Source organism: Kogia breviceps, chromosome 13 (assembly GCF_026419965.1).
Source record: "Kogia breviceps isolate mKogBre1 chromosome 13, mKogBre1 haplotype 1, whole genome shotgun sequence".
Classification (NCBI taxonomy): domain Eukaryota; kingdom Metazoa; phylum Chordata; class Mammalia; order Artiodactyla; family Physeteridae; genus Kogia; species Kogia breviceps.
In genome coordinates, this window is record NC_081322.1 from 17,882,313 (window position 1) to 17,899,089 (window position 16,777).

A 16,777-nucleotide genomic window follows, 5' to 3' on the forward strand; every position below is an offset into this window, starting at 1 on the left:
GATGGGCAAAATAAGAGTAGATGATTAAGAGATACAAACTACTAGGTAGATAATAAATAAGTTACAAAGATGTAATGTGCAGCACAAGGAATATAGTCAATCTTTTATAATAACTTTGTATGGAGTATACTCTATAAAAATATTTAATATTGTACACCTGAAACTAATATAATATTGTAAGGCAATTACACTTCATTAAAAAAATTCAGAAAAGTTGACTTGGTAGAAGTAATGACACCTACACAAAACTTAAAATAGAATCTGTAGTCAGTACATTATGATGTGCAAAAAGTATCAAGCCATTTGAGTAGAAAATAATTGATTCTTTAAAAAATTATTTCAGTGAATTAAAAATAAAAGTAGATAAATGAAAAAAAATCAATGTCAGCTTTTTATTTTTAAAAATTCTTATTTATTTTAGTTGTGACTCAGGACTTCAGGGGTGATTCTGTCCACTGATGGGGCAGAGACACCAGAGCTCTCCATCCCCAGCCTCTGCCTCACTGTCTAGCTCCCCATGGGGAATTGCCCTTGACAGCTCTGTCAAGGGATCCTGTCAAAGATTATAACTAGAGTGTTGAAGTTAGGTTATTTTGTTTTAGTATGTTTTTCTTTAGGTTTTCCCAAACTATAAAACAGTTTGAGCATGACATTGTTTCACATACATAAAATACAGTCACAAAATAGAATTTTATGAAAGCATGTGCTTTTTTGAAGTAAATATTGATGCAATTAGGATGAGGGTAAGAAGAGGAGAATCTAAAATCCTTAGGTATAATACTTATGTCTCTGGTCAAAAACATTAGAGATCCTTAAAAAAGAGAGAGATAAATTATAAAAGAGGGCTTTATAAAGCTAAAATGGGTTTGGTAAAATTACTTAAGAATAAATAATGCAAAATATCCCAGAGTAAAAAATATAGAAAATCTTGACTAGTTGGGCAAGATTTTAATTTATTTTGTGATATTTTTTGTACCACATATAAAAGGAGATACAGAAAATCCATCTTGTCAGCAGAATGTTGAGCCTCTTAATTTTGAATTATTCAAGTGGATGTGGAAACAACAAAATTTACCTTGTTTTTAAAGTCTCCTAGAGTCATTTTTATATCTTCATTCTTTCTTGACCTCCAAATTTCATTGTATGCATGATCTTTTATTTGACTTTTTGTTTATTAATTATTACAGGACACCAGAGATGAAGGTAATGAGACTAAAGCCAGCAGGATGAGTAAATTAAGAAAAACAAGAAAGGAAGTCACTAAACTACATATTTTTTCAACTGAAATAGGAGAAGTGGATATAGCCAACTCAAAAGGTATCTTGTTACTATGATCCCTCAAGAATATGTAGTCAAAGACAATCTCTATTTGGTCTCTTCTTCATAAAACATTTTTCTTCTCTTCTATGGGAGAAGCAAAGAAAGAAAGAAAATGTATTCCTACATAGGCAACATAAAAGATGGAACATATATGGGCTTCCCTGGTGGCGCAGTGGTTGAGAATCCGCCTGCCGATGCAGGGGACACGGGTTTGTGCCCCGGTCCGGGAAGATCCCACATGCCGCGGAGCGGCTGGGCCCGTGAGCCATGGCCGCTGAGCCTGAGCGTCCGGAGCCTGTGCTCCGCAACGGGAGAGGCCACAACAGTGAGAGGCCCGCGTACTGAAACAAACAAACAAACAAACAAACAAAAAAGATGGAACATATAGGCTTGCAGTATAAATATATAAAAATAATAAAAATATTTAGAATTAAAAGGGAGTAGAACTAGGAAAATAGTAGTGTGAACAAAAGAGAATACAGAACAGAAGGAACATATGAGTAAGAAGAGAAGCATATTTCTGCTCTGAGAGTGAGTACAAAGATCATTACTGAGACAGGCAACAATAAAGTTGTGGATCAAGTTTTCATAACATGTGTTGGAATTCCAACTAGACTCCAGTGGATTTGAAACAGTGCTTAAACTAGGAGTTGATTTGGACAACAGTCTCCATTCTAGGAAGAGTCATGTCCCAAGGCAGGGGCAGTACAAATGGCCAGTGCATGGCAACAATAAAATGCAGTTAGACTTTTGTAAACTTTATTATTGTTTTAAAATTCTATACAGAAAATGCAACCCCATATGGCTTAAAACCAGGGTGAACTACACCCACTGCACCTTATTTGGTATGTCACTGCCTAGGAATAAATTATTTTCTCAAGCATTCCTCTTTACATCATATTGAAAGACAGCTGAAAACAGTGACAACATTTTAAAACATTTTTCTTTCTTTTTTAAAATTGATGAATAGTTGATTTATAATATTGTGTTAGTTTCAGGTGTACAGCAAAGTGATTCAGTTATATACATTTTTTCAGATTATTTTCCATTATAGGTTATTACAAGGTATTGAATATTATTCCCTGTGTTATACAGTAAATCCTTGTTGTTTATGTATTTTATATATAGTGATATGTATCTGTCAATCTCATACTCCTAATTTTTTCCCTCCCCACTCTCCCTTTCCCCTTTGATAACCATAAATTTGTTTCTATGAAAACCATTAAATCTACTACAAAAACCGTAAGTCCATTTCTGTTTTGTATATAGATCTGTCTTACTTTTTCAGATTCCACATATAAGTGATTATCATATATTTCTCTTTCTCTGTCTGACTTACTTCACTGAGTATGATAATCTCTAGTTCCATCCATGTTGCTACAAATAGCAATATTTCATTTTTGGGGCTGAGTAATATTCCTATATATATATATACCACACATACCACACTTTCTTAAACCAATCATCAGTTTATGGACAATTAGGTTGTTCCCATGTCTTGGTTATTGTAAATAGTGCTGCTATGAACATTGGGGTACAGGTATCTTTTCGAATTAGAGTTTTCATCTTTTCTGGATATATGCCCAGGAGTGGGATTGCTGGAACATACAGTAGCTCTATTTTTAGTTTTTTAAGGAACCTCCATACTGCTTTCCATAGTGGCTACACCCATTTACATTTCCACCAAAGGAGTAGGAAGGTTCCCTATTTTAATCTAGCATTTATTTGTAGACTTTATGGTGATAGCCATTCTGACTGGTGTGAGGTGATACCTCATTGTGGTTTTGATTTGCATTACTCTAATAATTAGTGATATTGAACATCCTTCCATGTGCCTGTTGGCCATCTGTATGTCTTCTTTGGAGAAATGTCTATTTCATTTTGATAAAATGGTCATACTACCCAAAGCAATCTGCCGATTTAATGTGATCTCTATCAAATTACCTATGACATTTTTCACAAAACTAGAACAAATAACTCTAATATCTATATGGAACCATGAAAGACCCAGAATTGCCAAAGCAATCCTGAGGAAAAAGAACAAAGCTGGAGGTATAACCATCCCAGATTTCAGACAGTACTACAAAGCTACAGTAATCAAAACAGCATGGTATTGGCACAAAAGCATCATATAGATAAATGGAACAGAATAGAGAGCCCAGAAATAAATCCACACACCTAAGGTCAATTAATATTTGACAAAGAAGGCAAGAATATACAATAGAGAAGAAACAGTCTCTTCAGCAAGTGGTGTTGGGGAAGTTGGACAGCTGCATGTAAATCAATGAAATTAAAACATTCTCTCACACTATATACAAAAAGATACTCAAAATGGTTTAAAGACCTAAATATAAGACATGACACCATGAAACTCCTAGAAGACATGAATTGTAGCAATATTTTCTTATATCAGTCAATATTTTCTTTAGGCCAAGGCAAAAGAAATAAAAGCAAAAATAAACAAATGGTACCTAATCAAATTTAAAAGCTTTTGCACAACAAAGGAAACCATCAACAAAACGAAAAGACAACGTATGGAATGGGAGAAAATATTTGCAAACAATGAGACCAACAGGAGGTTAATATAAAAAATACACAAACAGTTCATAAAACTCCATATCAAGAAAACAAACAACCTAATCAATAATGGGCAGAAGACCTTAACATTTTTCTTTATTTCTACAGAAAGGATTACAAACCAAATGGTGTGTCACAAATTGGAGGATACCAACAAACCAGTCATGGGACCTGGCTCTGCTGAATCTCATTTGCCAGAAGATGACAAAGACTCCAAAGATCGGACAATAGTGATAAAGCCGTTGCCCCTCAAAACATCAGCTAGCACTCCTGGTGGTGAATTTCACCCAAACTCCAGCTATACTGGTAAGGACTCTGGGACAAACTGGCATATGGGTCTAGGTGCTAATCCCAAATTTGTATTTGAATTAGTGATGTTGTGTTGTTGGTTGAAGATGCTAGCCTGAAAGTCAGAACACTTAAAATAATTTATACACCTATCATTTATAAAATGCTTTATAGTTTTCTTTCCCCACTAGGTGGCTCATCTGGAAAATGGAGGGGTTGCAATGCATGATCTCTCAAGTCTTTTCTAAAAGTAAAATTGTTATTATTATTTTTTAGATTCTATTCCCATATAGGTCATTACAGAGTGTTGACTATTCACTGTGTTATACGGAAGATTCTTATTAGTTATCTATTTTATATATATAGTGTGTATATGTTAATCCTAATTTATCTCTCCCCCCTTTCCCCCTTGGTAAATGTAAGTTTGTTTTCTACATCTGTAACTCAGTTTCTGTTTTGTTAATAGGTTCATTTGTACCTTTTTAAAAAGATTCCACATATAAGATGATATTTATCTTTCTCTGCCCTTCGTACTTCCCTCAGTATGACAATCTCTAGGTCCATCCATGTTGCTGCAAATGGCATTATTTTGTTCTTGTTAATGGCTGAGTAACATTCCATTGCACATATGTACCACATCTTCTTTAACCATTCCTCTGCTGATGTACATTTAGGTTGCTTCCTTGTGCTGACTATTGTATATAGTGCTGCAATGAACACTGGGGTGCACGTATCCTTTTGAATTATGGTCTTCTCTGGATATATGCTCAGGAGTGGGATTCCTGGATCATATGGTACAATGTTGTGTTACTTTCTGTTGTACAACAAAGTGAATCAGCTAAAAGTATACATATATTCTCCATCTTGAGCCTCCCTTCCACCCTCCCTATCCCACCCCTCTAGGTCATCACAAAGCATCAAGCTGATCTCCCTGGGCTATACAGCAGTTTCCCACTAGCCACTGATTTTACATTTGGTAGTGTATATATGTCAGTGCTACTCTCTCAATTCATCCCAGCTTCCCCCTTCTCACCCCCCATGTTCTCAAGTCCATTCTTTACATCTGTGTCTTTATTTCTGCTCTGCCACTAGGTACACCAATACTGTTTTTTAATATTCTATATATGTGAATTAGCATATGGTATTTGTTTTTCTCTTTCTGACTTACTTCACTCTGTATGACAGACTAGGTCCATCCATCTCATTAGAAATAACTCAATTTCTTTCCTTTTGATGGCTGAGTAGTATTCCATTGTATATATGTGACACATTTTCTCTATCCATTCATGTGTCAATGGACATTTATGTTGCTTCCATGTCCTGGCAATTGTAAATAGTGCTGCAAAGAACATTCTGGTACATGTCTCTTTTTGAATTATGGTTTTCTCAGGGTATATGTACAGTAGTGAGATTGCTGGGTCATATGGTGGGGTTTTTTTAGTATTTAAAGAATCTCCATACTGTTCTCCATAGTGGCTGTATCAATTTACATTCCTACCAACAATGCAGGAGGGTTCCCTTTTCTCCACACCCTCTCCAGCATTTATTGTGTGTAGACTTTTTTGATGATAGTCATTTTACCTGGTGTGAGGTGATACCTCATTGTAGTTTTGAGTTGTATTTCTCTAATAATTAGTGATGTTAAGCATCTTTTCATGTGCGTCTTGGCCATCTGTATTTCTTCTTTGGAGAAATGTCTATTTAGATCATCCACTCATTTTTGATTGGATTATTTGGTTTTTTGATATTGAGCTGCCTGAGCTGTTTGTATATTTTGGAGATTAATCCCTTGTTGGTTGCTTCATTTGCAAATATTTTCTCCCAATCTGTGGTTTGTCTTTTCATTTTGCTTATGGTTTCCTTTGCTATGCAAAAGCTTTTAAATCTAATTAGGTCCTATTTATTTATTTCTGTTTTTATTTTCATCACTCTCAGAGGTGGATCAAAAAAGATATTGCTGCAATTTATGTCAGAGAGTGTTCTGCCTATGTTGTCCTCTAAGAGTTTTTTAACATAATTTTGGAAGTCTTAGCCATGGCAATCAGAGAAGAAAAAGAAGTAAAAGGAATCCAAACTGGAAATGAAGAAGTAAAATTGTCACTGTTTTGCAGCTGACATGATACTATATATAGAAAATCATAAAGATGCTACCAGAAAACTACTAATGCTCATCAATGAATTCAGTAAAGTTGCAGTATACAAAATTAATATGCCCAAATCTCTTTCATTCCTATACAGTAACAATGAAAGATCAGGAGAAATTAAGGAAACAATCCCATTTACATCAAAAAGAATAAAATACTTAGGAGTAAACCTACCTAAGGAGGCCAAAGATCTGTATTCAGAAAACTATAAGATACTGATGAAAGAAATTGAAGATGACACAAACAGATGAAGAGATATACCATGGTCTTGGATTGGAAGAACGAATATTGTCAAAATGACTATAGTACCCAAAGTAATCTATATATTCAAAGCAATTCCTATCAAATTACCAGTAGCATTTTCCACAGAATTAGACAAAATATTTTACAATTGTATAGAGACAAAAAAGACTCTGAATAGCCAAGACTCTCATGAGAAAGAAAAACCGAGCTGGAAGAATCAGGCTCCCTGACTTCAGACTATACTACAAAGCTACAGTAATCAAACAGTATGATACTGGCACAAAAACAGAAATATAGATCAATGGAAGAGGATAGAAACCCCAGAGATAAAGCCACGTACCTATGGTCACCTAATCTATGACAAAGGAGGCAAGAATATACAATAGAGAAAAGACAATCTCTTCAATAAGTGTTGCTGGGAAAACTGAATAGCTGCATGGAAAAGACTGAAATTAGCAGTCTCCAACACCATACACAAAAATAAATTCAAAATACATTAAAGACCTACGTGTAAGACCAGATACTAAAAATTCTGTTATTCTAAATTTATGGGTTATCAATAGTGATATAGCTATTTTGACCTATGAGTGTATTTGTCAAAAATCTGTGGGATCCAAGTGATAGAAATTAACATTAAAATTATTTATTCCACATAGGAATCCATGATGAAAAGTTTGAACAAACAAGGTTTGGAAAGGTAGAAATATAGCAGGGTGTAAGGTTAGAGATACAGTGTCTACCAGGCTACTCTCACTTCTGAAACCAATTTCAAGATTGGGAGTTCCCTAAGACTAACCTTAGTTTTGATAATTAGCTGTAAGAACTCACAGAACTCACCAAAGGATATTATCCTCAAGGTTATGGTTTATTACAATGAAAAAAATACAGATTAAATTCAATTAAGGGAAGGATTCATGATGAAGAGTCCAAGGAAGTTCTAAGCATGGAACTCCCACTTGTCCTCTGCCACTGAAGTCATGGACAACATTATTTTCTTGGCAATGGTGTGTGACAATGTAAACAGAGTATTGCCAACCAGGGAAGCTCACCTTAGTCTTCGTGTGCAGGTCTTTATTGGAGCTCCACAGTCAACTGGCCACACAGCTGACCTCAGTCTCCAGCTCCACTGGGGTCAAGCTGATACCACATGATTCAATAATAAATGATATTACTGGACTTTCTAGTGTGGCCAGAGGCACAAGGAAAACAAAGGCACTCTTGTCAGGCAGGATATTCTAAGGGCTTAGAGATTACCAGTCAGGGCCAAGGGTAAAGGCCAGAACTCTCTTTGGGCAAGGTTAAATTCTTTACCACACATAGGACCTAAGAGGTACATACAGCCTGAGAGTGAACACTGTCAGGACTCCATATGTATTAATTTTCTCTTGCCACCATAACACATTAAGCATTAAAAAAACCACAATTCATTATCTCACAGTTCTGTACATCAGAAGTCTAGGTTTGCACAGCTGATTTCTCTGCTTCAAGTATGTCAAGGCCAAAATCAAGGCGTTGGCATCTTAGTTCTTAACTAGAGATTCTAGGAAACAATACACTTCTAAGATCATTCACATTGTTGGGAGAATCCAGCTCCTTGCAGTCATAGGACTGAGGCTCCTGTTTCCTTGCTGGCTGCCAGCTAGGGTGGCCCTTAGCTCCTGGAAGCCTTTGGTTCTATATCTTTGAGCCAGTAGTGCATCAGATATTTCTCATGTTTGGAATTTCTCTGAAATCCCTGTCTTCCACACCTCTTTTCTGCCTACAGCTGGAGAAAGTTCTCTGCTTTTAAGGGCTCACCTGAATAATACAAGACAATGTCCCTGTTTTAAGGTCCATAACCTTAATTATATCTGCAAAGTCCTGTTTGCCCTGCAATTTAACATATTCTACATGTTCCAGGGTTTAGGGTGTCAACATCCTCGGGGACAATTCATACCATCTCTCATGTCTACATTTCTCTGTGGCTTCATGAATGTCTCTTTCTGTCTTTGGCTTCATGAATTTCTCCATGAAGTGAAGAACATGAGCACTGACAGCCTCCAAGCATCAGGGACTATCAATACAAATGCCACAGGGGCCAGGCAGATAATGCCAATGAGTGAGGTGTGCTGGTGAGAAAGTAGTGAGTGCCACTCACTCAGAGACCACATGGCATGCAAAGCCGTGAATATTTACTATCTTGCCATTTACAGAAAACATTTGCCAACCCATGAATTAGAGGATGCATACATACCCCATTTGAAGGCCATCTCAGAGTTCCAGCCAATGGTTGCTTCTCTTTTTTCAAGAGAAGGTTGAACTCAAGATTTTTATATGAAATTTTCTGATATTTAATTGTCAACTAATTTTAAAAATTTCTAAACACTGGGAAGGCTAATGAGAAAATATCTGCTGATTACACTGGTTCTTGCACAGTTTGTGACCTTTGTTTTATATAGTTTCAGCCATAAAAGAGAAATGGAATTTACCATTATTTAGTCTCAAGTCAAAATATCTGAGAAAAGAACTGTGTCATGAGCTCTCTTCTCACCAATCAACTATGACTAGGGGTGTGGGTATAATTATTGATTGATTCAACTTGATTAATTCACAGTCTTCTTCTTTGGCCCAGGGCTAGATTTTTTACAGGCCTGAAGTACCAGAATGTTTACAACTCCAAACAAACCACCAATAAATAATTTCAAAATAAATATAAAAATAAATCTCCAAAATAAGTGTAAGGAATTTCAATGTGGTATTTTCTTCTCTGTAATAACTGCTTTGAATTTATTAAAAATGTATTTTTTCAAAGAATAGCTCCCCCTCCCCTCACTTTTTATTGTTTTTGTTTTTGTCCCGGCTTTTATACCAGGTGATTCTGCCACCCGCGTTTTCCAATACTGCTGGGCTAATGTGATGTGGCCAAAGGTGAGGTCACATCTGCATTAACAGTGTGGCTCTCAGAGCAGCCAGGTCGATGAAGGAAAGGAATATGTCCCTAAGCTGAATGTATTACAGAGTGTACTCACAAATGCACTTTTCCTCTTTTGAAATGAGTTTTCTGAAAGCCCAAACACCTATTTAATTTGTCTTTTATAAGTGACCATGGTTTGTTCTCTATAACTGAAACATGTCCTCATTGTCACAGAACATGGACATTTCTCCAAGGCTTTCTAGCTGCTATAGAGCTCTAAGGTTTGTTTGGTTTTTCATGTTTTTAAAATTTTTTCCCCTTAAAATCTCACAGCCATAAAACTTCCTCTATAAAAGCACATTGATTTAATTTATTAGCTCTCTGAGAAGATGGGAAAGGAGAGCACCTCTCAGGAGCCACAGTATAGGAAAAACAAATGACCCCCTGAACTGGCAAATATCTATCTGCTCTTCTATCATACACATGTATGCTCTATCATACACATCTAGGAAGGGCTGACCAAAAGATTTAATTGTAACTAAGAAGTGCAATTTATTTGAAGAAAAGAAAGTCAGACAATTCAGATTAGTTGATGCCATGAAAATGAAATTTGATTGAATAGGGTTCTCATATTTGGTGAAAAAATTAAACTTTTAACTGAAAATTTGATACTTAGGATACATATCAAAATATGTGATGCCAATTTTTACTTTTCAGTTAGACAAGGTCATATCACATAATGATTACTTAACTAAATAATTAAATCACATTAATTATTAAATTATTAAAAGAATAGCCAGTGAGTGCCTATGATATGCCTGAAATGCTTGGAGGTACTGGGGATACAATAGCAAGTAAGTAAGTACATAATAAGTAAGCTCTCCTGGAGCTAACATGCAAGTGGTGAAAGACAGTAAACATGGATTACACAACATAGCAGGTGGTGATTAGGATGCTGAAGAAAATGGAAACTGGTCAGTATATTATTATGGGCTGAATTGTGTCTCCCCAGAATTCATATGTTGAAGTTCTAACCCTTAGTACCTCACAATGTGACTGTATTTGAAGACAGAGTTTTAGAAGAGATAATTAATGTTGAATGAGTTCTGTAGAATGGGCCCTAATTCAATATGACTGGTGTCCCTATAAGAAGAGATTAGAAAACACACACACACACACACACACACACACACACACACACACACAGAGGGAAGACCATGTAAAGAAGATGGCCATCAACAAGCCAAGGAAGGAGGTCTTCAGAAGAAAACAACCAATCCTGCTGACACCTTGGTCTTAGACCTCTTCTCTCCAGAACTGTAAGAAAATAAATTTCTGTTTAAGCCTCCTGGTCTATGGTATTTGTTATGGCAGCCCTAGCAAACTAATATATATACTCACTGTCCAGTCATAGTGCAACTTGGTGATGTTAGAGAGAATCAGTGGTTGGACCTGTCCACATTGTGATCAAATCTCACAGAATTAATACTTCAGATGATTATGTTTTTTTCCCCAGCACTTTCACCATGATAAATTATCCCACCTTTGCATTTGATGGTATATTTATTGTCTATAGTTTCCTCATTCAATAATATAAAGCTCTCTAAGGGTGCCCAGCCTTTTTCTGGCTGCCCCTATAATATATGTGCAGTATAAATAGTATGTGGTAACAAAAAAAAAATCTATATTGAGTGGATAAACCTTCTTCTTATTTTAAAATAACACACATTTATTGTAGTAACTGTAGAAGATACAGATAAGGCAAAGAACTAATGATTACCTGTGATTGTATTATTGGTGAACCAGTAAAATGACTATTCCTTTAATAAGAGATGTCTTCTGATTTTTTATGTTATTAATATATTTATGGTTTACATGTAATTGCTTATTACATTTAGAATACTGACTATCTGAAATTTTCCATATTTTAAAATGTCTATAAATTTTATTTTCTTTAAGGAGAATTATTCATCTTGGGCAGAACACCCAATACTTCAGAATAAGTTTGGGAACACAGCAACTGCTAATTTGGCATAAAACACTGTAACTGCTACAGCTTAACTGTTTCTGTTAAATGGAAGGTAGTTATAAAGCCTATGGAGCATCAGAGCAGCCAAATTTATTAGTGATGGGACAGCATCTTGATTTCCACATGCTTCATGTACTTAAAATTGACTTAATCTGTGTTTTTAAACTGTCAATCTTTATGTTTTAAAAGCCTAATTATATCTCAAAAAAATGATACTCAAGCATCACTTTAAAATTACAGCTGTTCAACATCAGTGATGCGACAGATTGATGGGTATTCAGATTCAGACATGATCATGGTACCATTTACCAGGGTTAGAGTAATTGTGCTCACTTGATGCATTTAAGAAACATTGATATGGTGCTCACTGTCTGCCAAGAACTGTTAAATAACTTGTTTAATCATCATAACAAGCCTATGAAATAAGTAATATTGTGTCAGTGAGAAAGCTGAGGTACATAAGAAAGCTGAGATAAGAAAAGTTGCCAGGGCAAAGGCAGGATTTGTAGGGAGGCAGATGAGCTTCAGTGTTTGTCCTGAATGACTACAATCTGCTGAGTCTCCTAGAAGTCAGACAGTAGCCAACATCTATGATGTGTACTGTGTGTCTGATCCTTCTATACACTTTAGATGCATTCAGCCATTTTATGGTATTGAGCCACCCACTGAGAATCAAAAGGTCTGGGTTCCAGTTTCAATTTTGGTGATGGACTGAGAGGGTGATTCAGGGAACCTGGTTGTACTTCTCTGGGACTTAAGCTACTGAGTTGTTGGAACTAGATGTTATCTCCGGTCTCTTCTAACTCTAGAGTTTTAGAATTTGTAGACTATCATAAAAGTCTTGAAAAAAACTTTTAAAAAAGTTTTCTAGTTTTTTAAAATGGAGTATTCAGTCTAGATTTTTCATTTCCTACACTCTCATTCTTGAAAAACACTTTTATATGCTCATTTATACAAATTTTAAATTTGACACAGATGTAGATGCCTTAGATTCAGATGTCATTATAAAGATATAAAGCTCTTTTGGCAAAGAAAATGAAACAAAAAGCAAACCCACAGAAAATAAAAACAAACAAATAATTTTACCTTTAATCATACAGGATCTTTTTATTTGGGTAAAACCAGTTAGTTCAAGAAGCTCAAAGTCTTTTCGATGGTACTCATCTATATATAGCCTTATATGGTGCCAAAGCAGTGATGTAAATATATTCTAATTTCCATAAGCAAAGACATTGTCAGTAAGTGCTTACATATAATATTGCTATTTACTTAAGCAAATAGAATTAACCTTCACCTCATCCCGGGTGATAATCTCTTAGACTGTTTAGAGACAATATTCTCAGGAATAAGCCAAAGACATGGAAACATATGATGCTTTTGTTAATGATCATAATGACATTCATTATTCTCTAGCCTCATTTTACTTCGCAGTTCATCATGATCTAATGATTTAGACCATTTTTTTATTTTACAGATAACAACAGAGACAGCACTCAAATTCCTACTGCACCTGAACTCTCCTCTAGAATGAAACACATTAAACAAGAGATGGCCCAAAATCACCTTCAGTTTGTGCGATTTGAAGCAACAGACCTCCATGGTGTGTCCAGGTCTAAGAGTATCCCTGCACAATTTTTCCAAGTGAGTTTTGCAAGTAGAGTTATGATTGAATATAATTTCATTCAATTCATTTGCAAGCAAATGGTCCTTATTGCTCTTTCTTATTTTATTGCAATCTATACAGTAATTCTAGTTGAAAACCAATCATTCATTTTATTTCTTCCCTTGCTACTCCCCAGACACATTATTGTTCCCCTAAGAGCTGAATGTATACTTTCAGCTCCCAAAGAGCAATTCATTTACCCAATATAAATATAAAACTAATTAAGACTGGTAATTTTCATCCTTCTGCCTTGAATAATTTCACTCCTTTTTTCTCTTATTTCAATTAAGATGATTATAATTTGTTTGATATGAGAAAATCACAACAGAAGACCCAGGAGTAAAATACAAAGAGAAAAAAAAGATTAAATAGAATTTTCTAGATAAAAAGCATATCCCTTTTAGCTTCTAATTCTGATAAGAATATATCCATTTTTGTTGGATGACAATAAATATTATTTAGTTCTCAAAAGTAGTGATATCAAGAAATATGATATTTTTAGATATGTTTTGAGATTTTCTGAATATTTTTCAGTTTATGTCATGTATTTACTGTAATAACTGACTTACTGTTACTGAAACATCATTTCTTAGGAAGGGACATCAGTATTATATACAAAAGTATGAAAATTAAGCATCCTCTAAGATTATTGTTTAACTATATCTTACTTATTACTTCAATATAAAATTGTAATTTTTCTCATTTGCTTTATATTGGGAAAAACTGGGCATCTTCAAAGCACTTTTTAAAGAATTCCAAAAGATTCCAATCTGTTTCTTCCAAAATTATTTAGATCTGCCTGCACACACACACACACACACACACACACAAACACACACACACAGTTTATATATATAGGTCCTTGAGTAGTTTGAAAATTAAGCAGGCGCTGAATAAACAGTGCTTGACTTACTCAACTTTACTACTGGCAAAAGCAGATTTGGATCATCCAGGTCAAATGACACTTGGAAATGTGCAGAGATGGTGGAAAGTGAAGGAGGAAGGGGCTCACAGGCACCTGCAGAAGAGTCGTTTCTGCGAGCATCAGCCCTTCCTCGTTAGCCAGGCTGTTTGAGATTTGGAAGTAATATAACAACCAGTTTCGCTTGCAGAATGTGAGTAGGTTTTGTTAACCTCACGGTGTTCACTGACATCATAGGAACCAAACTTTACAGTCAGCTTTTTCTCCACCCATTAATGGAAACGTCAACACATGAAACCTTATTGATATTCCTACTACACAATTTCTACATTTTTATGTGTCTGTTCAACTTTATAACTTCATTATTTCCATGTTGTATGGCACATAGAAAAGTTAAATAAAAGCTAAATCCATTGAACCCAAGAGGTATTTGACTAGAAAGTGCCTAAACAATCATCTACTCTAACACTTCTGTTTCACAGATATGGAGGCTGAGGCACATAACAGTTCTGTGACCTGCTTAAATTCATACAAGGAATTAATGACAGTTAAGACTGATGACTTGAAGGCTGCAGCATTTTGGAAACTATAACATAGGTCCACATTCACGGGCAAGGTTTCTGGAACTCTGCCCCTGTGAGGTAGTTTGTTCGTTAGTGGGTTGCAAAAGTGAGTGAAGAGAGGAGTGCAGAGATCAGCAGTCCCAGCTCCTCTGTCCTGTGTGTCCCGGGTGTGACACAGTCAGCTCTCTGAGAAAGACTGAGGATTCTTTACTGTAGACTTTGGAGAGTCAGTTACCTGTGGGGATTACAATAGAATAAACCAAAATAAAGCCTTATCTGAAGTATTAGTCACTATGCCACATGGTAAAAAGTGCTTTAAAAAATATTTTTGGTTATGAGCAGTTCAAATAATTCTGTTAGGTTTTACCTTTATCATTTGCTATAGACATTTTCTTTATCTTTATAGCTTTTCTTTATGAGTGCTGTTTTCATGAACATGAGCATATAAAGTCTCCAAGGCTAAAGCTATTAACACTTGTTTATAAATTACCTTTGTGGGTTGTATTTTAAACTATTTAAAATTTATCTGATATTAAGCTAACTTTAACCAACAGATGTTAAACATTTTTTTCTCATTCTCCCACCTCCCAACTTTTTGTTTGTTTTCAAGTTTCAAACCTTGATTGCTCTATCCTTTAACTTCTTTAGGAAAAAGTGATCCATGGTGTTTACATGCCCCGAGGTTATCTTGAATTGATACCAAATCCTAAGGACAATGAAGTGGATCACATAAGAGCAACATGTTTTAATAGTGACATAGTCCTGATGCCAGAGCTATCGACCTTCAGAGTTTTGCCGTGGGCTGAGAGGACTGCAAGGGTGATCTGTGACACGTTCACTGTGACTGGCGAGCCTCTGCTGACTTCCCCAAGGCACATCGCAAAGAGGCAGCTGAGCCGGCTGCAGGACTCTGGCTTCTCCCTGTTCTCTGCCTTCATCTATGATTTTTGCATTTTTGGTGTACCTGAAATTATCAATTCAAAGACCATATCTCTTCCTGCTTCAGCATTGCTAAATGATCACGACCAGCCCTTCATCCAGGAACTCGTGGATGGTTTGTATCACACTGGGGCCAATGTTGAGAGCTTTTCCTCCTCTACCAGGCCTGGTCAGATGGAAATCTGCTTTCTGCCCGAATTCGGCATCAGTTCAGCTGATAATGCATTTACCTTTAGAACAGCTGTCAAAGAAGTGGCAAGGAAATATAATTACATCACCAGCTTTTTCATCGAGACTGGATTCTGCAATTCAGGAATTTTGTCTCATAGTCTCTGGGATGTCGATGGAAAGAAAAACATGTTCTGTAGCAGTTCTGGAATTGAGCAGCTCACGATCACTGGGAGAAAATGGCTGGCGGGTCTCTTGAGGCACTCTGCTGCTCTCAGCTGCTTGATGGCTCCTGATGCTAGCTGCCGGAGGCGCTATTTCAAGGAGAGTAAAGACCTGAAGGAGAGTGTGCCGACAACGTGGGCATACAATGATAACAGCTGTGCTTTTAATATCAAGTGCCATGGTGAGAAAGGCACCAGAATAGAAAATAAACTGGGCTCAGCCACGGCAAACCCTTACCTGGTGCTGGCCGCCACTGTGGCTGCAGGCTTGGATGGACTTCAAAGAAACGATGGTGTTTTGGCTGCTCCAGAGGACAGCACAGACCTCCATCAGTCCAAACTTTCTGAGATCCCTTTGAAACTAGAAGATGCCCTCATGGCCCTGGAGGAAGATCAATGTCTGAGACAGGCTCTAGGGGAAACTTTTATTCGATATTTTGTGGCCATGAAGAAATATGAGTTGGAAAGTGAAGAAACAGATGCTGAGAGAAATAAATTCTTAGAATATTTTATTTAGTGTGAAACCCTTAACTATTCCTTTAGCGATGTGAGTTTTACTTAAGTAGTTGATCTGCCAGAAAGAAAAGATTGGATTTTTGCGACAACAACAAGACTACAAATGCTTTCTCTCTTTTTTGTCCCCATGGAGTATTTGACAGATGAAGTGGGGTTGCTGAGAGGATTCTGATTCAGAAACAAACAATAAAGTTGTGGTGTAGCTGTGATGTGAAAACCCACCAAACCTTGTCACTCGGTGGTCATTGCCTCTGCGTTTGTTGACCTCGACACAAATATACTGTTTTG

The 16,777-nt window shown here is 36.2% G+C and overlaps 1 protein-coding gene across 1 annotated transcript; it reads left to right on the plus strand.

The window, feature by feature from the left end:
• The first annotated feature begins 701 nt into the window (after positions 1-701).
• Positions 702-16,490, plus strand: LGSN (lengsin, lens protein with glutamine synthetase domain). Its single transcript, XM_067011548.1, has 5 exons — positions 702-743; positions 1,188-1,317; positions 4,006-4,203; positions 12,969-13,135; positions 15,291-16,490. Exons 1-5 carry the CDS (start codon positions 702-704, stop codon positions 16,488-16,490), a joined length of 1,737 nt encoding a protein of 578 aa, XP_066867649.1.
• The last annotated feature ends 287 nt before the right edge of the window (positions 16,491-16,777 follow it).